The sequence below is a fragment of the Haliotis rufescens genome, unplaced genomic scaffold, assembly GCF_023055435.1.
Source record: "Haliotis rufescens isolate VD_foot unplaced genomic scaffold, xgHalRufe1.0.p SCAF_22, whole genome shotgun sequence".
Lineage (NCBI taxonomy): Eukaryota > Metazoa > Mollusca > Gastropoda > Lepetellida > Haliotidae > Haliotis > Haliotis rufescens.
The window spans coordinates 9,536,463-9,558,704 of record NW_025963913.1 but is presented as its reverse complement, the minus strand read 5'-3'; the positions used below and the strand labels follow the sequence as shown (position 1 = coordinate 9,558,704).

Genomic DNA, 22,242 nt, shown 5'->3' with positions numbered 1-22,242 from the left:
GACACTTAATGGCGTTTTCTCAAAAGAAAACATAATGCCAGGTGTCTTGTTGTTCCAAGTAGCCATCTTGAATATTTTACGTAGCCAGCAGTTAGTGAAATGGTTTGCGTTCTATATTCTTTTGCTTGCTACCACACGATTGGCGTATCCTCGCAAGCATTTTTTGTTTTGTTGTATGTTGTCTCACGTTTGTCGTAATATTTGTTTCATAAACCCACACAGTGGGATAAACAAATTATAGCATTCATTACGGGCGGGGACGCACTGTGATTTTACACTGCATCGTTGCAGATATCATGCCCTCCTGCTCAAAGGTCCCCACCCCCTGTGCCTTAATTGTACATCTCTATGTCTCCAGGGTCACCGATGTAAAGACTGTTTACTGCTTTCACCCACAGCTTTCAGTCAGTAACTCTGTGTGTGTAAAAAACACAGATTTACAGCAAGCCAGGAAACACCGGCGCACGATGTCAGACCGCTCCGAGAATTCGCCTACAAGATTGGCCTTCTAGGATGACTAGAAGGCTACCTTGATGTCGGACCCCATGGTCGCAGTCTTTATCCAGAGCACTTTGACGACCACCACAGCGTCTACCTTTTCAGCGGCAACCACCTTGACGCCTGGCGTGGCGCTCACATATCAGGCGGCGCCAATACTATCCACCGGACAGACGCTTGATCTCCCACAGGCGCCCCCGCCTGCGGCAGAGACGCTTATGATAGACGCCTCTCTCCTCCAGTAAATTCAGTACTTACAGGCCAGACAGCCGTCGACGCCTGCGCCTTTACAGACGCCTCTACAAGCGCCTCCTTAAGCGGCCTTTCAGCTGGCGCCTATCTACACAGCGCCACGTCAGCCGACTTCACAGATGCCTTCTACCGCTCGTCACTCCGCGGACTCGACTTCCCCAAGTACATCCTCATGGCGGAGTGACAGCTGATCTGCTAGAAAGGGTCACAGATCTAGGATCCGCTCCCCGGTTCGCAGAAGCTCTAGTGGCTATCGATCCGACTCCTCGGAGGGCACCTTCATCCCTAGTTATGACGACACCCCTACGGACGGAAAAATCCCACCTGGGTTTTGACCAAGTCGCAGACTGGCTGGCAGACAGATTGGAGGCAATCGCTCCCTTGCCTGGCCTAGAGGTCGATAGCAAGACGGACATCCGTGCGGACCCCACCTTGATCCCTCCTGACCAACTGATCAGAAGGGGGCGGTCGGGTAGCCTAGTGGTTAAAGCGTTCGCTCGTCACGCCGAAGACCCGGGTTCGATTCCCGACATGGGTACAATGTGTGAAGCCCATTTCTGGTGTCCCCCGCCGTGATATTGCTGGAATATTGCTAAAAGCGGTGTAAAACCATACTCACTCACTCACTCACTCACTGATCAGAAACATGATCTCAGCTCTGGATGAGGACTTCAGTAAGCTCTCACTGACTCCTTCCTTCAGGGCCCCACGTTATAGATGAGATGACTTCCCAGTCCACTCTCTTCAAGTTGCGGACCACGCTAACTCCTTATATGAGGACATGCACAGCATGACGGGATCGAACCGCCCCACCTCAGTCCAAGTTTCTGACAGCTAACTCGCCTACGTGGAAACCCAGATTCGCCACACGCTCAAACCTCTCTTACTGAAGGCGTCGTCCTCCAAGGCTATACTGCAGGACTTACGACAACCCCCATAAAATTGACCATCTAACTACGGTTATATCCTACCTCCAACGACAAGTGGAACAGATGCGCTCCCACATGAGCGCCGCTCTGATCGAACTCACTACCACGAATTGGTATCCAGAGTTCAAGAGAGACCTTTTGCGTCAACCACAGACAAACACAGGATGATCCACAACCTCACCGCTTTCAACAAACACTACCTGGCGCATCCACCTTACTTCAGGATGACTACGCTCAGGCTACTGTGATCTTGGATCAAGACACAGGAGGCGCTCGTCAGCCTGGATATCGAGGATGCCTACCTACATGTCCCTTTATATCCAGACAACCGGAAATTCCTCTGCTTCATCTTCATGGGAGTCCATTATCAATGGTCGGTCCTCCCATTTGGAATTTCTTCGGCACCATGGCTATTCACACCAAGCAGATAGCCTCGTACCTCCATTGCCGGGACATCCAGTTTGAGGCGTACATAGACGACTGCCTACTGGACCATCGGGACCCTGTCACTCTACTCCACCACAGGGACTTCACCCTCTGGCTCCTACACCAACTGGGGTGGAAGATCAACCTCAGGAAGTCGACACCCTCAAATCGCCTTCAGTTCATCGGGGGCCTGTTCCAGACGGACCTCGATCTCAACTCTGTACCCAGAGACCAGAGACCACACACTCTGCGTCAATGGCAAGTCCTCCTGGGCCTCCTAGCCTCAGCGCAGGACTTGACCTACAGAGGAAGGCTCCAACTGCACCCAGTTCAGATGCTCCTAGCACCCTACATCAGGCGCCAGGACCCCTCCGTACCCATCGTCCTCCCGGATCATCTCAAGAAGCATCTCCGGTTGTGGACGGTGGAATCGAATGTCTTAGGCGGCGTCTCCTTGACAGGGCTTACGACCTCTCTGCGCCTATTCGTAGATGCGTCCCTACAGGGATGGGGCGCACACCTGGAGGGACAGGTCGTTTCGGGGCTGTGGTCCGCCAATCAGCGCCTGTGGCATATCAACAACCTCGAACTGGAAGCGCTTATCTTGGCCATTGCTCACTGGAAGCAGGCCTTCAGACACGCCCGGCTCTCCATCTCGACGGACAACATCACTTCGTATGGTGCCTTCGGAACCAAGGAACGATTTATTCGACTTCGCTCCTTCAACAGACGTTCCAAATGTTTCACCTGGTGGATCATCTGGCGATTCAGTTCCAGGTCCACCACATCCCAGGCTGCCGAAACATCCTGGCGGATGCCCTATCTCGGCCAGGCAAAGTGGTTCCCACAGAGTGGAAACTTCACCCAGACGCCTTCGCTCTTGTTTGTCGATACCACGGTCTTCCCAACATAGACCTATTCGCCAACAGCCAGAACTACCAGATCCCCACCTACATAACTCCGGTGCTGGATCCACTGGCTTGGGCAGTCGACGCTTTCAGTGTCTCCTGGGAAGGACTAAAAGCGTACGCTTTTCTGCCACCTGTACTCCTTCCCAAAGTCCTCCAGAACATCAGATCGACATGGAACCTCGATCTGACTTTGGTCGCGCCCTGGTGGCCAGTGAAGGCTTAGTTCGTCGACCTCAGAGAGCTGTCTGACGTCAACCCACTGCTACTCCCAGATTGGGCAAATCTGCTGATCCACCCTCAGAGCAGACAGACACACCCAGGACCAGACAGGTTATGTCTTCATGTCTGGTCCATTTACAGAGAGCACTGAACGCCAAAGGCTACTCGGCCAGAGCGGCTAGGGCCATCACGATGGCACATTGCCCAACCACCAGGGGCCTTTATGATGACTAGTGGCAATCCTTCGAGAGCTTTTGCAGGGGCAAGCACCAAGACCCCACATCTGCATCGCCTCAATTCCTGGCCGAGTTCATGCTCCATCCGCGACACAAGCGTAAGCCTAAGGGCAGTACCTTCATGACCTACCTTGTGGCGCTCAACTCCGTCCTGGCAGTTCCGAAAGATTGACGCATGCTGAAAATCCCTGAAACTCCAGGCACTGCTCCGCTCATTCAGACTGGAAGACCAAAAGGCGAAGTTCCGTCCACCAGTTTGGGACTTGAACGTCATTCTCACCTCGCTGAGAGATGCGCCTTTCGAGCCACTCGAAACGTCGTCATTCTACAATCTGATGAAAAAGACGGTCTTCCTACTGGCGCTCGCCACAGCAGCCCGTGTCAGTGAGCTACACGCCCTAGACATCACACGGGTCCACTTTTAGCAGGGAGCACACGGAGCCATGCATCTGGGCCTGTGCTGGGACTTCATTGCAAAGGATCAGCTCCCAGGCCAGCTCGATAGATCGTTCTTCATCCCCCGTCTTTCATCGATTGTGGGCGCGGAAGATGAACTAGAGCTCCGTCTATGTACGGTTAGAGCACTTCGTTGCTACATCCGATGATCCAAGGAAAGCTGTAGACAACGACGATGCCTCTTCGTACCGGTATCTGCGACCACGCGAGCAGAAGTCAGCCGCAACATGATCGCCCTCTGGCTATGAGCCATCATCTTCCAGGCCTATGAGGCCACGGGATTGGACCCCCCATGCTCCAACAACCCGCATGAGATCCGGGCAGTCGCCTCCACCATGGCGCTACACAGCAACTGCTCTCTACGCGCCATCATGGAGGGATGTTTCTGGCGATCCAACACGGTCTTCACCAGTCACTACCTGCGAGACGTCGCATTGGAGGATGTGCAAGGCACGCACATCTTTGGTCTGTTAGTAGTGGCCCAGAAAATCACCAGTACTGCACATCATTGACTACGCCTCCAAGTCCAGAGCCGGCCTTTCGACCTCCCCTCGCGTGAGCCCTGGAATAGAAGGTTCATGCCTCATTTGCATACGGCTCGGTGCTCCAGTCTCGACCTAACCGAGCGTTATTGTCAGGCTGCTCAGTACCAGTACCAGGACACAAAACATTCCTGACTCTTCCCTTCCATGTAATGGTCATCCAGGCCGACCATACAGCCGAAAAACTGGCTGAGGGAAACAGAGTTTCCCATACATGGAGTGGTCACCTGATGCCGACCACACAGCAGAGGACGGGCTAAGGGAATTGGAGGTTCCCATACATGGAGTGGTCACCCGAAGCCAACCACACAGCCAAGGATTGGCTAGGGAACAGAGTCTAGAAATAAAAGATGAAAGTCCACATCTGAAGGTATGGTCGCCTCCGGTTCCGTCCGATAAAGATGCATTAAGGAGTAATGCAGGATAAGTAAAAAATCTAGTAAAATCCTAGATATTTTTTATATTTGTATACTTATCCTGCATTACGGCGTCTAAAGGGACCCACCCATCGCAGATCTACCTCCCCACAATGCCTTCCGATGTTTCGGACTCCAGAGTAATGTGAGGATCCGTGACGTCACTTCCTTTGGTCACGTGGGAGCTGTGTGATGGGTTGGCCTCTCAGCTAGTTGGAGCAACTTCTTCAAGCAAAGACCTTCACACAGCTCTTTTCTCTGCAAAGAACAAGCAGTAATATGCATTAAGGAGCAATGAAGGATAAGTATACAAATATAAAAAATATCTAGGATTTTACTAGGATTCATCATTTAAAATGAAAATTACCGAGTATTATGTGCAGTAAAAAACTACATCATATCCCTTCAGTGAATTCAGGTGAAGAAACAGGTGGTGAAGAAACAGGTGGTAACAAGCTTAGTCAATAAAAATGTGTAATTTGAGATAAAATATAACTAAAGTACTCACGGAAATGAAAAAAAACCCTTTTTTTTCGACCTCAGATCTTAAATAAATGCAGTTAATATACAAAATATGTAAATATTCAAACAACTAAATTAGTACTAATTGGGCTGTGGCACAAATACAGCGTATCAAATGTTTTTATGCCTTTTTACACATAAAAGTGTGTAAAAATGTGAATAAAACAGACTATTGTGAAACAGGGCATAACCAGGTGTAAGTAGATCAAGGTGACCTATGACACCTAGTGCAAATCCAGACTAGTACTTTTTGAGTTGTTTTGTTTTTTCGTATTAACAGCTACGTAACACTTTGTGTCGATTTTTAAATTGAGAAAAACAGGGTTTTTTTCATTTCCGTGAGTACTTTAGGTATTATGCTCCAGTTAAAAAATACCCACTAATATCAATTCAAAGAATTTTGATGCAATGATCGGAAGTATTCTATCTGAAACTATTATTTTATCGTGAATAATATAGTCCAGTATCGTGTTATTTAAGTTGCAACTTTAAGGGGTAGTCAAGTGATCAAGTCGTGAAAGGTCACACTCACAGGATTACTGTGAGAGACCCACTTGTTTGGTTGGTGACCATGGTGATGCTGGGATTTGTTCAGGGTAAAATGTTTTTAGAAGCTCGAATGATCAGATTACCACTATTGACATCTTGAAATGAATTTCAGTTGACAGAGACTGGATGCATGTGCATAAATGCCACACACTGACTTGTTAAAGTCATATTTGTTTGACTATGTGGCATATCTGCCAACATAACGTTATTGCAATTGAAACTGAGGCCTACTGTAGTTCTTCCATGCATACAAAATACCTGGCAATAGCAATCAACTGTGCCAAAGTGCTATGCTTGTGCTGTTATTATTTTGAATATATATATGGTAAAAGCTGCAACCAAAATAATATATTAGAATATATTATTCCTGATGTAATAGTAGTTTCAGATACAATTTATTCCATGCAATATTCTGTACAATTTTGTAATTGAGTATCTTTCAACTGAATCACCCTTGAGAAAATGTGTGTACAGCTGATTGCTATTTCTAGCTTAGCTTATGAGAAAAGACGCACAGTAATGTAGTAATATTACATCCGCAAACAATATGGTGATTAGGTCCTCTGAGGGTTTTCACTTCAGTAATCTTAATAGTCCCTGCATAAGAAACAATGCCTAGCAGAATAGGACATACAATTTAATTGCCATGTCATGTTTATCACAAATTTCACACTTTTATTTTTTTATCAACTGTTCATTCAACTTCCCTATGAAAATTTTACGGAGGCAAAAAAAATCAATAATATCATACATAGATTGTTTTATATGAAGTGAAAAACTACAGTGTCTCACTGAAGACAACACCACTGGTTGCAGTCAAGGAAGACCACTTACCGTTTTGTAAGGATCAGACCCCCGCACCTGAGAAAATGGTCGGAACAGCCACGCTACCTCCCGAGAGAGAGCACTTTGCTGGAATTTGTCAAGGTGGACCAGTAGCCATCAAATCCCCAAAGGAAACATTATATTGCCACATCTGAGCCGTTTGCGACAGGAAGACCGAAATGGTACACAAGGTTATTATAGCACAGGAGTGGGCCCAGGATGACGACCCACCATTGTGATCACAGACGGAAATCTCTCTCCTACCAGGAAGGCGAATGGACATGGTGACCCATCATTTCAGATAACGAGAACAGGACATCTGACGGTAGTCGCATGGAGTGCAAACAAATGTACAGCTGGTCCCAAGGTAACCAGGGTAGACACGTCATTTTCCACTCAGATATGCAGCGGTAGAAACTAACATTTTAAGTCCACTAGTCCTTATAATGATAACATATAGCAAAACCCTTAGAAATGGCAAATTTCTACTTGTCCTTATGATACCTTAACTATTGGGCACTTTGGCAAGGACTACAGGACAAGTGCCAGTTTCTAACATTGATATGGATCAACTGCCTATTCACCAAATGACTGAGTCAGTGTTCAAGAAGCTGGACATCAGTGCACTCAGTGTTGCATATGCAGCTCGTGTCAGTCATTGCTGACTTATTGTTGGGAGGTATGATAGAAGGCCTTCAGACTCAGACCATCACATGCTACATGTGACTCAGTTGATTTGGTGGAAAGGAAGGTCATGTTTACCCACACTTAGATCCAGAACAGAGTTATTCTTCTACTCTACTAACCTAGACAAGATGCAACTTTCATGTGATTTATAAAGCAGGGCACTTGTTCTCTGAACCTTACCATCTCATGCAGGATCTTAAACCAAACATGGAAGAGACATCCTTCCAAAGGTGCTAGAATATGTGGGATGTTGAGTTCACACCAGTACTGCACAAGAACTTTTGACACTACCATTGCCCAGTTACGGTTTACTTCTCAACCAGGACAGTGAGGGGATGACTTAACTGTGGAGTGACGACAAGTTACCATCCCCTTCTTTGAAATGTTGAGCCTACCACCTGCATAATTACCTTTTGTTTGATCCACTAGTAACAGATGAAGCTTATGACAGACAACAAACCTTGCTACTTTTAGTAAACATTGTTATGCATGAGCATCCATTAATATAACAACATAGTACATCAATCTAACCACTTTCACACATTAGAGTAACCTACACCTACATAAACGTAGTTAATTAATAAAGTTAAATATAGTGATTGTGGAGGTGTACATTTACAATAACGTGGCATTGCATTAAATCCAAATGAAATTTCACATGATGCATGAACCACACATGATGCACATGCACACAGGAGCCAAAGTCTGGTCGACTATAGGGGAACTCACAATCACTAATGCAATTGAGCTAAGCACATGGTTAAAAGCCTCTGAGGCAATGTCTCAGTGAACAGACAAAATGGTGAATTATGGGTACGATATAACAATATCTCAAGTTGCCCCATTGTTTGGCAGATACAAAATTGTAATTTTTCGACTGAGACAAGTACCATCAAATGATTGGGGTTGCAATGTGACCTGGGCATGGCAGGCCTAAAAAAACGTCTCCTAGTTAGTCTCATTACATTAATTGCTCAATGCAATAGATTCAAATCTACTGGTAAACATAATTATGATGGTGGAAACTTTGGGTAAGGTATATCTGGGGGATGTCTGGAAAGGAGAGGTTACCGTGCACAGATTAATGTACTGAAGGTGTTTTTTTTTGCAAATTGGGGTAGTTCACTGGTATTGTTGTAAGTTATTAATGAAATGTTATATATTTTAACATTTCAGATGGAACAGGATGAAATGGAGCTGTCAAAAGTCCCTGTACTACGCAATAAACTGTCAGAAACAGCTTCACATGTGGGATCTGCAAGCAGCGATGAGTAAGTCTCTTGATTTTGAGACTAAAATGATCATAATGCAGGCTTCGAAATTATTAGTGCCATCGTGCCGAGAGAACACCTAAAACTGTAATGGCACGGTGAATTCCTTACCTGAGTGCCCCCATGGCACACTTAACTCTTTTAACACTGTAGGCCGGTACAACGGCCAAGAAGCCTGAGTCACTATACACCGCAGGCCGGTACTACACAGGCCAAGTCGTAGTCACATCAAAATAGTATATAATTTTTTTAACCTACCTGTCATATCATTTATTTATTAAATCTATCACATTTCACAATGTCTGAAATACATGGTCCATTTCAATTTATCATTTTTTGTCGATAGATTAAAAAATGATTCACTATTTACCGCAATGTTATTGAAAATAAAATTCTCGGGCACACACTTCGACAGTGGGTCCACATTGAACATGTCAAGAACAAGAGCAACATAATGACGTTTCAAACAAATCTTTGAATATATTATACAAAGTAATTAATAACATCATAACATCAACAAAAATGAATATATAAAGTTTTCAAACTTACATCTAAGTTATTATTTCCATATTTTAGTGCGATTGCGTGTAATAGTCAAATGACATCATGGCTATCGTCGCATCGATTTCTCAGCTTGGACGCGATGTTTAATGCCAAAATATATGCATGAAAATTCTTTGTCACAGCTCGTAATCTAGCACAATACATCCACAAAGTTTCATATTTTAAACATAGATTGCAATTTCCTGCTTAAAACGTTCAGTACAACCAAAACCTTTCGTCAAAATCTGAAATTTATCATACACGAGGATGGTACTGTTGCTGTAATTTGATTGACTGCCTGAGGTCACGTACTCAAATTTGATCAATCACAAATCTTGTTGCAGATTTTGGCAAGAAAGCGTCATTAGAAACCAATTTTTATCCAATAAAATAGCATGTAGATGAAAATAAGCTTTCTATGGGTGGGTGTGTTACATGGCAGTCATACCAAGCTTTGAAAACAGAGGTATTTCTTCTGAGCGAACAGCCACTGTTATCGGGACATGGGTGATGACAGATACTATTTATAATGTTTTTTGAAAATAATTTTTCCAATTACATAAACAATGAAAATAAAAAAGAAACAGGTAAGTGGATTTTATTATGAAACTTCTACCTCTATTACATATCTGCCATAAATCCTGTATTTTGGCTTCAATCAGACGCCCTCTTCACTGTCAATCCAACAGTTAGTTGCCGCCAAGTAGTCTAGTAGTCTAGTGAGTCAAAACCTACTATAGTAGTAGTGACAATCTAGTACTTAGACTATTCTAATAAGATTGCTATAATAACAGACATATAGATGAATATTTATTATCCCCCGCCCCAACTAAGTTGGCGGGGGATATAGAAATGGGTTCCGTCCGTGCGTGTGCGTGTGCGTGTGCGTGTGTGCGTCCCGAAATCGTTTCCGGAGCATAACTCAGAAACCGTTAAATATTTCTCTACGCAACTTTGCATGTTTACCAGACACATACTGAACTGGTGCTTTTTGCTATTTAGGAGTTTTATAAATTTTTATTTTTTACCTTTCCATTGCAACAAGTTGGACTTAGGTTCTATAAGGGTGCTGTTCGTTTCCGGAGCGTAACTCAAAAACCATTAAATACTTTCTTACAAATCTTTGCATGTCTACTAGGCACATACTGAACTGGTGCCTTTTGCTATTTATGAATTTTATAAATTTTTATTTTTTTTACGTTTCCATTGCAACAACTTGGACGTAGGTTCTATAAGGGTGCTGTTCGTTTCTGGAGCGTAACTCAAAAAACGTTAAATAATTTCTTACAAAACTTTGCATGTTTACCAGACACATACTGAACTGGTGCCTTTTGCTATTTAGGAGTTTTTAAAATTTTTAGGTTTTACGTTTCCATGGCAACAAGTTTGACTTAGGTTCTATAAGGGTGGTGTCGTTTCCGGAGCATAACTCAAAACCATTCAATACTTTCTAACAAAACTATGCATGTTTACCAGACACATACTGAACTGGTGCCATTTGATATCAAGGAGTTTTATAAATGTTTGTTTTAGGATTTCCATTGCAGCTATTTTGACATGGCCTAAGAGAAATGTTGGGTCAGTTACCTGGTTTGGGACCATAATGTGTTAAAATGGCGGGGGATATAGATGACTTCGTCGACTATACGCTTGTTTAAGGTAATAGTGCTGCTGGAAGAGACAACACCCACGTGAGTATAGCTGGCGTTAGGTTTGTGAGGTCGCCATGCAGTCTCCCTCCAACCCTGGGTGTAAGAAGTGTGGCATTCCAGTTGACTGATAAGCCGTCCAGCCAGCCAACAGTGAAGAAACCATACGGCTGCCGCACTGACTCCATGGGCCAGCCTACCGGATTATACCGGAATCATGGTCATTGGAGGATGATGAGGCCTATGGGGTGGAAGCGGAAGGATACGATTATCCAACCCCAACGGGAGATACCCAAGGCTACTCAGAGCCGGAATTGATAACTCACCCCAACGAGATTACAGCGTAGGCTACACTTTTGTGGAACTTATTGAAGAGCTTTATCACCTTATGCCTACACTTCCAGCGTTAGAAATTGGCACTAGTCCTGTAGTCCTTACCAAACTGCCCAATAGTAAAGGTTTCCTAAAGGCTAGTAGAAATTAGCCCGTTTAAAGGGTTTTGCTTTATGCTATCATTGTAAGGACTAGTGGACAAAAACTGTTAGTTTCTAACCCTGACTTCTGTCACATGTGACAGAAGATTCACCAACCCAGATGCCTGAATATGGGTGATGTCGTGCGCCTGCTCCATCTCAGCATATTCATCAGACATTACCTTGGCCCAGTTACACGGGCAGTGTCGTAGGCCATTTGACAGATAAGATCCCATAAGGCCCATGCATGATGAACGCCTACCTGTTGCACCTATGAAACGGAAGTTATACAAGAAGCATGATGCTGCACTTCCAGAGTTCCCAAGCTTGGATGAAGATTTCTACAAATTAGAGCACAATCTCAACATGAATGTTACGTTAACAGCATCACGTTTCAAGGAATTAGCATCGGTTGCCAGATACTCCATGGATATCGGGGCATATATAAATTGGTTTGTCGCCGGAATCAGACACATCATTCCGCCTCTACAACCATCCCATGAAGCAATTGCGCCGGAAACACCAATGACTATGAGGACCGATCAAGTCGGACTAATTCACAGCCTCCTTGACTCAATTCTCAAGATGCAGGAAGATTTACTATCATCCATAGTCTGGACTTCATCATAGTTACTGAGACTACAGCGACAACAGCTCTTACCAGATTAGGTCAAGGGCCATACCTAGCCAGGCCAAGAAGTTCATTACGTCGCAACTGATATCAATGACCGCAACTTTCAATGGTAAACTTAGAAATGTGATAGATGAAGTGAAACAAGATACAGCCGAGCGTTTCCAGGCTTCAACCATAGGCCTTGTGTCGAGGGATCATTAAACATCACATTCTCACACGCGACCCTGGGACCATAAGTCATCTGCGTCCAAGCAGCTTCCAGGAAGGATTTGTTACCAAGGCTGAGGTACGACAAGCCACAATCGCCAGCCAGACTACTACTACAAGAAACGGGGATATAATCACCATGGAAGATCAAGCGGCAGAGGGGAAAGAAATTTCTGACTTCCTTATAACCTATAGACCCATAGGATTCCTTGTCAACCCAGCCAAGTCAATGATAACTCCGGTCCAAGACATCATATACATCAGAGCAAGATTCCAGCTAGACAGGGGATATCTATGTCCACCAGAGGATCAATTCGACAAGACTATAAAGATGATCCAATCAATCTCAAGTCAACCCAGCAAGTCACTGAGGTGGTGGATGTCTGCTAGGCAACTTAACATCTCTACAGGATATGACCTTCAGAGGAAGGCCGAGGCTAGGTCCTCTACAGACATGGGTAAACTCCATACAATCGAAGGGCCTCGAGTTCAGTCTCAGTTACCTTCCACTTTGCTACAAGACCTTCATTGGTGGAATCACAGAGAACATGTGATGAGTGGCATCCCTCTGATTTATCTGACGCCTGAACACCATCTATTCACAGACGCATCAGATTAAGGATGAGGAGCCCATATGGGTGATCTCACAGTGCAGGGATCGTGGAACACAGAGGAGAACTTCCATATCACCTGAAGGGAAATGAAGGCCATATATTACGCCATCCTGGAATGGAGAACACAGCTTCATCTATCATCAGGTCAACACCACAGTAGTGGCCTATACTCAGAAGCAGAAACCAGATCCAACTCCCTGATGACGGAAACAACATGATTGTTTGCCTTGGCAGACTCCTTCAACTGCCAGATGGAAGTGAGACATGTACCCTGGAAACTAAACATGCCGACAGCCTCTCACATCGGGGGAGAATAGTGGCAACAGAATGGACATTACATCCACAGATCTTCAGCTGGATAACCAAGATATGGGACATACCACACACAGATATATTCGCCACCTGCCAGAACAATCAACTTCCAGTTTATGTCAGCCCAGTTCCTGACCCAAGACCCAATGACCTTTCGTTTGATTGGACGAATCTATTCGGCTATGTATTCCCACCGTCGTCTCTTCTAGACAAAGTCATCCACAAGGTGGAAGAGATGGATTTTGTAATAATACTGATAGCTCCAGTATGGCCCAGCAGGGCATGGTTCCCCAGACTACTAAGACTACTAATGGAGGAACCCGCAGAGTTACCACTTTGTTGAGATCTGCTACGACAGCCCAAGTCCAGCATATTCCACAAAAATCTGACAAGTTTGTCCCATCAAAGCTCTCAAGTTCTACAGACCCACATAGATGCCATCGGAGCAGACTCTTCCTATCCTGTAAGACCAACTTGAACAACGATATCACCAAGGCAACTTTAGAAGAATGGATGAAAGCCACAGTTGCACAAAGTTATACACAAGCTCAGAACTCCACGCCACGTCTTGAATCCAGCTCAGCTCACGAAATAAGAGCCCTAGCCATGAGTCTCGCTTCATGAAGTACAGTCTCAGTAGAACGATAAGTGAGGAAGGAAGTACACCCTTATTCTGCTTATTAGGTGTAGGATGAATAAGAAGCACCTTTAATGTTAACTATCACCATTAACTCTTTCATCACTGGCTGCCCCAGAGTTATGTCCCTTGAAACCCTGCAGTCCCTGACATTTATACATTTATCATATACCATTGTAAAGATGATTAAGTATACTTTAATATTCTTTGTTGTTATTGTCTCTAACCTTTGTTATTTTCTAATTACAGGTGTTTACAAGTGAAACAAAACTTGAAAACACTGAAAAAATGAAAACAGACAATGAATTTTGGCTCAAATTGTATTACAAATCACAAAAATAAATCACAGATACAAGGTAAACATAACACAGTGGTCTTGTCATCTTGGACGGCACAGGTAATCCCAGGTGTTACAGGTAAATTCTCTTCATGCACATCTGTAAACAAATAAACAAGTTTACAACTCTTGGTACTGACTTTGTTTTCTATACTGATGTCACATATTACTTATGATACACTTACAGCCTCTTAGGTAAACTCGTTAACACAGGTAAACTTGTTAACGCAGGTAAACTCGTTAACACAGGTAAAAACACAAATATTTGATTTATTTTGTTATTTTTCAGGATTTGAAACAAAAATTAAGTATTTAAGTTTTTAAAAAGTTATTTATCACATTATCTGAACATTGAACCACTGCTACTATAAGAATGACATCACAGGGAAGATAACACAGATTGATCTGAAGAGGGAAAGATTGTAAAAGGACGGAAAGATCATAAATTCAAGTTCTGCAAATATACAAGTTGTGATAACATATTTACAATACACTGCTATTTACAATTGCATAATAAATTAAATCAGTACTTTATTAAATCAATTAATAAATAAATAATCATTACAGTTACTAAAATTTAAATTAAGATGTAAAAAACAAGAAAACAAACATGAATATGGAAATAAATTTTATTCAAATTGAGCGAAATATAAGGACATACGACAAACCGGCAAACTACAATTCGGATTGCGATCAGAAAAATAAATTTAAAAAAAATATAACAGATACGTCATGCCACTCACCTTTGTTGTTGTTGTGATCACTCGTTCACGTGTCGGTGGCTGGATTCTCATTCGTCGCACTGATAATCTGTTCAAACACAGAATCATTGTAAAACAGTTGGAAAAAATCAATAGCACGACTCTTCACTCACCGTGTCAATATATATTCTTGAGTCCGGTCGCCTCTTCAAAATCCCTCATGTCTCCAGTATTGTGGTCCCTCTGCCACTCCCATTCTTGAAAGTTGGCGGGGGGGACACCTCGTCGAAACCGTCAAAATCTTCACCAAAATATTCGCGAAATTCCCTCTCCCCTTCGTGTAAATTATTCAATTCAAACACATTATTATTCCCGATAGAGTCGTTGTTAATCATCTGATCGCTATCCGAATCGTAGTTGGCCGGAAATTCCATAGAATGACGTGTCATTATGTGTAGATCTCGTTTCCATATTTAGAACGAGATTACACACGAGAAAGGAAGTAGAAAGAGCGATTTTGTAAACACGCTCGCGCCGCCCGATTTATCGGGCAGCCGGGTTCTGGGCCACGGCTTATGCTGCCCAATTTTTCGGGCAGCCGGGTTCTGGGACACGGTTTTTCCTGCCCGATAAATCGGGCAGTCGGGGCGAAAGGGTTAACCGGAAGTGACGTCATTACCTGAAGTGATAGAGGAACCAGAAGTGACATCAGCACTGGAAATAACTGAACAAAGTCCTTCTAACCAGGAAATAACGTCTTTGGGGCAGTAATATACCTAGAGAGACGTCATTACCAAAAGGGAAAGTGACATACCGGAAGAGACTTCATAACCGGAAATGACATCATAACCAGTATTATAAGTCACAAATCCAGGTTTATTATGATAAAGATCAGCAAATATAACAGTAATTCTAGTGAAAATATCACATATTGACTGATTCTTTACATAGTTTTCTGAATTTCAAGTCCTCAAAGGTAATTTCATAGGAAATTATCTCAGTAGGATAAGAATCAGCACATTATAGTTTCCAGAAGAGGATTGCTGTCAATTACACAGGAAGTTACTTGAGGCAGATCCCACCAGGTTCCCTCTGGTATATTCTGGCAGATATGTAATAGAGGTAGAAGTTTCGTAAGAATTATTGAACAATAGTTATCATTGTTAATAATTCTAAGAATACTACCTCTATTACATATGAATTACTCCCTCCCACCTCCCCAATTCAACTACCTCTAATAGGAGATGAGGGAAAAAAGTGATATGGCCGCCATTGTGACATCATGGCGTGGGTAGTTACGAGACTACTTGGCGGCAACCAATTGTGTGATTGACAGTGAAGAGGATGCCTGTTGAAAATCTGAAAATTTCAGTTAGTGTGATAGAAGCAAAATACAGGATTTGGGGCATATATGTAATAGAGGTAGTATTCCTAGAATTATTAACAATGATAACTATTGTTCGATATTTGCCGATGATCGATGAAAGAATTTCTGTTGATAATTATGACTGTCACTCAAATGTAAAAATATTTTTGTTATAAATAGGTACAAAAACAAATTGCATTTCTTTTTTGGAAAATGATGATCAACACGATTTAACATGGGTGCGAGCCTTTTTGTTTTCTACTACACGAGGTTTCCACTGCATTATGGGTAGTTTTCAAAGCAGACGCAATATTTGAGCATGACAATCATTTTGACAGTATATCTTAGTATGTTAATTTTATATTTTTGTTTGTACAGTGATCAACATAGCCTTTCACCTATTATTAACATTGATGTCTACACAACAGAAGTATATATTTGTCACCTACGTAAGGTTTTTCCCTTTATTTCCAGTTGTCATTTAGCATTCAGAATCGTCTGTGAATGATCACATTTCTTCTCTGTATGAAGTTACTATTTTCTATCCCAGAATGCAATATTTTTTCTACAGAGCATGCTCAGTACTACGGATGTGACGTCATTTTGTTTATCTATATTAACAACAAGAGCCTCAATGTCGTTCAGGTTGTTTCCATTGTTCTCTCAGCTGTCATTTCGAATCACGGCCATCCAAGGAAAATCTACAACAATCCTTTGCCATCCTGTGATGTTATGCAGTACAACTGTTTGTTGCTATCGTAACAAAGGCTGACAGACGGCGATCTAAAGCCAGACCTCAATCAACACGCAGGGTTAACCAGGATACGACCTCATGAAAACAACAATGGCGACGATTGTGGCGAAGCGTCTAGCCCAGTGTCCTCTTACAGGAATGTAAACAGAAGCTCTCCATATTTGACAGCAGCTGATATTCAATACGTCTGACAGACATGGGTGTCAATGTGCCCACTTCCTGGTCCAGATGGCAATTAATGCAGATCTACAATGAAAATCTGAGGGTGATGACAGGCACCAACAGCACGGTCACAACCGCTACGATCTCTCAACCAGCTCCAGTCAGTCAAGATCAAGGCGTTGATGTGCCGCTACAGAGAAACAATTCACAGGATTTTGCTCTGATAAGTTCTGCTAGTGCCACAGAAGATACAGTGACAGTGTTTTCATTACAAAGGGAGATCGCGGAATTGAAGTCTGTCATCATGAACTTGGGACAACAATTACAACCTCCTACATGTACATTTACCACCACCAGTGACAACGACAACCCCAGAGAGGAGTCAAGACAAGCCACAGAAGCAAGTAGTGATGTTCCCAGACAGCTAAACAGGGATTTACCCTCGGATTCACTGCCACACATACACACATTTCATCCACTCTAAAAATGAGGATACAACAAGGTAAATATATCAATTTAGCCTTGCTTCTTCTGCCAAATCAGGAAAATTTAGACAGAGTGTCAGATTTTGATGGACAGACTTTCAACTTATGTGATGAACCAAGGATTAATCTCTCATTAAAAATTGAGAATTCATTAAGGCATTTGGAATATACAAGGATATATACTGTGCTGGCAATGCAAAGAAACGATGTCAACTGGACGGCCATGAACAGACAGTGATTGATTTGGCCACTATGGTGGGACAGCCCACTATGATTACCAGATTGTTCGCGGCAAGAGTGGCAGCCTTTCCTGAGGAAGGCACCGGCATTAGGTGGGATATACCTGATCAGAGACTATGGACAAGAGTTTCATCTGGCCTCCATCTCGTGCTTGTAATGTTTGCCATAGCATTACCCACAACACAGAACCGTGTCCAAATGTGGCAGACCCAAACAGACAACCACCTAAAAGTCCTGGGACTCATAACAACAGATCAATCATCAGACCGACTCAAGGGGCCGTCCACGTGTTATGAATCAGGGACGAGAAGTATGTAACAATTTTTAATGACTTTGGATGTACTCGACACAACTTCCCATTCTTACATGTTTGTACGAGGTGTCAAGGCACTTCACATGGACAATCTAAATGCCACAGCCATGGCAGTAGCAAAAGACAAGAACTGACTACCAGCCCCAGCGACGTCCCAATATCCATTACCACCAATCAATGTTACAAACTTGCAACTTGAACTTTCTTCTTGTCCAGACAGAAACTTTTTTAAAGCTCTCAAGGCTACTGTCGGACCAGTTTGACAGGGTGTGTAACTAGCCGTGTTGCTACTGTTGAACCAGTACAACAGGCGAATAGCATAAGGACACCCACAAACAAAACTCGCCATATCTATATACCAAGAAGGCTTTGCGTAACATTAAAATTACGTATGACATGCATAAATGCTCAGTTTGCTCAATATTAAAACTTTCAGTAGTTTATTTACCTCAAAAAGAAAATAACGCGAGTTTAAAAAGTTTCAACAAAACTTCTCGGCACAGAACTACCAGAAACGGCCATTGTTGACTTTTGGCACTTCACATTGAGCGGCATGCAGTCCGATATTTTCTTTATAATGTTATCATTTTTCATATTCGATCATAATTTATTGTTTGCTAAAGAAAGGAAAACACTCATGTTCCTTAATTTCTAAAAATTAGCAACTTTCGGTGTAACTAATTGTAAACAAAAACAATCTGAATCGTAACATCATCGATTGGATGGAACTTGTACGATCATGGCAACGGCGGTAAACAAACATCTCCACATACATAGTTATCCCGTTAGACTATTACAATCATTTTGTTACATCTAACTTAATTGTCTAGAATTATTGACACGCATGTATAAATTTTTGTAAAAAAATCATTTTTAAAAAGTTTGCAAATGATTTCATTTGATAAACTTTCGGACACATTGACAAGCCGACAAACATCAGTGACACGTTTGGGCGTGGCCTAACTCGCGATTTGTTGAGTTGAACAAAGTCAACAAACACTGTGAAAAATGACAAATATTGGATGATACGCAAAATCTGATTTGATATACAATCTAGGTAAACCATTCAATAGCAAAATAGTGCAGTTTACGAGAAATAATTAAAATACTTGCAATTTTAGCTATCATTTCTGAAACCGGAAGCACTGACTGCATGTGACACATGGAAGCAAAATATGCAAAAGTTGGTAAGCTATCATAAAGAAATTCCGAAATAGATTCAAATTCAAAAGAAAATACATAATTTACTATTTTTCGTCAACTATTTACTATTTATTGATCTGGAGAGCAGTCTTCATTCCAATTTGTTTCATATCTCTTCATGATTGTCGCCATCAAATGCGTCAGTCTAAACCCTAAACCGTAATGGATTTCACGCTCGATTTTAATTTAAAATTATTTTCTGAAAACGAACGCAACGGAGAGCGATACAATGTATTGATATGCCATAATAATAACAACATAATATTGTTATTGGTCTTACATTACAAAAAGAACTATTTAGAATATTAAAGATGTTGTTGAAAACTTTCCGAGAACCTCCCGTCCTCTGAACCGATTAAAATTTTGGTACACGACGACTGTATGGAGGTAGTGCAAATATATATATAGGCTCCTATATGTGATTTTGTACCCAAAACAAATTAAATTGTTCCCAAAATACTTTGTGAATTTGTACCTAAGAAAATAAGACAATAGATCTATAATTATATTTATGTTTTCATGTAGATGAACAGAACACATAATAAAATATTTCATCAAGTTCCTAATATGATTATGACTGTGATCCTTGAAATTGATTGTTTAGTTTTTAGAGAAAATTGACGTCTTGTCACTGAAGAAGAGGCCAGTTAAGTTGGTTAAACCTAAGTTAGAATGTATTGTTTCGATAGTATGTTAAGTTTAAGACACCAAAATTAATGTATATCTTTGAAATAATTCTTGGTAGATCTACAAAATCACATACCCATTTGGGTACCAAATCACTAGAAATTTTGGGTACAAAAGTCACTTGATCTAATGTACATTTAAACTGGTTTTCGTAAATCAATGGGATAAAAGAATTTTTGTCTGAATGATTCCTTTTCTCATTTTAAGACTAGAATTTGTCTTACGTAATAAAACAGGCAGATCTACACGTCTCACATTTTGTCCTAAAAATATATAAAAATGTGAAAAATATGGACACCTCAGAAATGAGAGCTTTTAAAGTTATAATTCTACCTAACTTGTCACATGGTTTGACTTTGGTCTATCTAAGAAAAGTCCTTATGAAAATCTTTTTTTTTAGAATTTTTATGACACTGACAATTTCTGGCACTTAGACAAAGAGTATTCAAGGAAAGACAGATAGGTTTATAATTGTAAATATTGACTTTCCTTTATAATTCTTGTTTCATGATGACAGGGAAACTTTTACACACACCACCTGAGGAAGTTGTGATACTGTGATTGCAAACAAAGGAAAAACAGGTTTGCGGCAGTACCTGTATATGCAAAATAGACCTCATAAGGTGAACTAAAGTCATGGGGCGTGGCTGACCAGAAAAGACTACATCTGGCTAGGGTAAACATGTATACAGGCACATTTCTTTTCACTCCAACAAGAAGACTGAGATAGCATTTTCTTAGAAACCTTGGCTAACTCACCAGCTTATGTGCCACCATGGCTCTTGTGATTAAAAAAAAAAAAAATTCATGTACTGTTACAAGTAAGTAATGCATCATATTCCTATAACAGATATATTTTAGAATTGTTTTATTTGGAAACAGACCACTTAATGCACAAGATGAATGTCCATATGAGTTTAGTATGTATATGTTAAGGATCTGATTAATTAATTCATTATTCATGGAATACTAAAATTAAATGACATCAAATACTTACTTATTCACATAATTGATGTTCAGAGTGAAAGATAATAATTGTAGAATAAAATATCTTTAAACTAAAGATAATAATTGAAGTTTGATCAATAACACTGTGCTGATGCATTGACCAATATTTAGTGTCCATACACACAATCATTGTGGAAAACAAGAGCAAAAGTGAGCGTGGCTCACTAATACCCCCGACTCGCCTAGTGTGTCAGTAGTTTCAAATCAAATAGATAGGATAGGGTTAGGGTTTGAAAAATTCATAAAAAAATGGAAAATTCATAAAACCATTTTTTTTCTTTTGACTGCACCCCTCCATATGACACAGATTATATGTACTAAGTTTGAGATGAATCCACTGAATAGTTTAAGAGAAATCGTGCGGACAAAGTATAAAAATAACTACTGAATATAAAAATATAACATAAAATTTTAAAACCTGTAAACAGCTGTAAATAATTAAACAATTACAAATCTACAATCAATACGCAATCATGGCTGTCTTCATATTTTTGGAATAAATTTAGAACTGCTTCGTGAAATTGTTCTAAAATCATGCTAGAATCTATGTACATGTATTATGAAAGGAAAACTGTCCAAAATGTAATGTGGAACTAACACAGAACATATGTTTGTAGCATATTCAACAACGCAGGAATGTTATTTTGAAACACGTTTTGTCATGCGCACCTGTTGTAGAGGGTGATCTTGCTAATCAACGATATCCATAGACATATTGCGTGGGATACACTTATACGGGTGAAACTTCTCAGCGTGAACATCGCAGAAATATGAATCATGCCCATTTATATTCACCGTAACATTAAGGTGATTCTTAAATATCAACAAAAGTTCAAATAAAAGATACCGAGAAACTTGCATGTGGCATGTTGATTTATCATCTACCATTTCCGGGTCACGGGAGCATGCAAGGTCAAACAGATTAACTAATACGCCAATTATATCGTCAATGTCACATTTTTATTTCATATTAGAGGTGATTACTGATACTATGTATTGACTTATGTTTTTACTATATTTGATAGGTGAATTATTTCAAAATTTACTGTAATTGTTTTGGTACTAAAAATTATCAGGAGACAACCCCTGTCTGTGACTTCACATCCGGTGACCTTTGCACTTACTGAAATATTGCTATCAGAATTCACGATCTTTATTTTCGTTTCTCTCTCGTCATA

At 41.4% G+C, this 22,242-nt stretch overlaps 1 protein-coding gene across 3 annotated transcripts in view; it reads left to right on the top strand.

The window, feature by feature from the left end:
* Positions 1-22,242, top strand: part of LOC124114452 (ankyrin repeat domain-containing protein 26-like) — a 792,436-nt gene that overhangs the window by 354,941 nt on the left and 415,253 nt on the right. For all 3 annotated transcript variants that reach the window (XM_046475021.2, XM_046475020.2, XM_046475019.2), the window contains exon 15: positions 8,645-8,739. In XM_046475021.2, the coding sequence (XP_046330977.2) occupies positions 8,645-8,739 (95 nt within the window). The remainder of the gene's footprint in view (positions 1-8,644; positions 8,740-22,242) is intronic.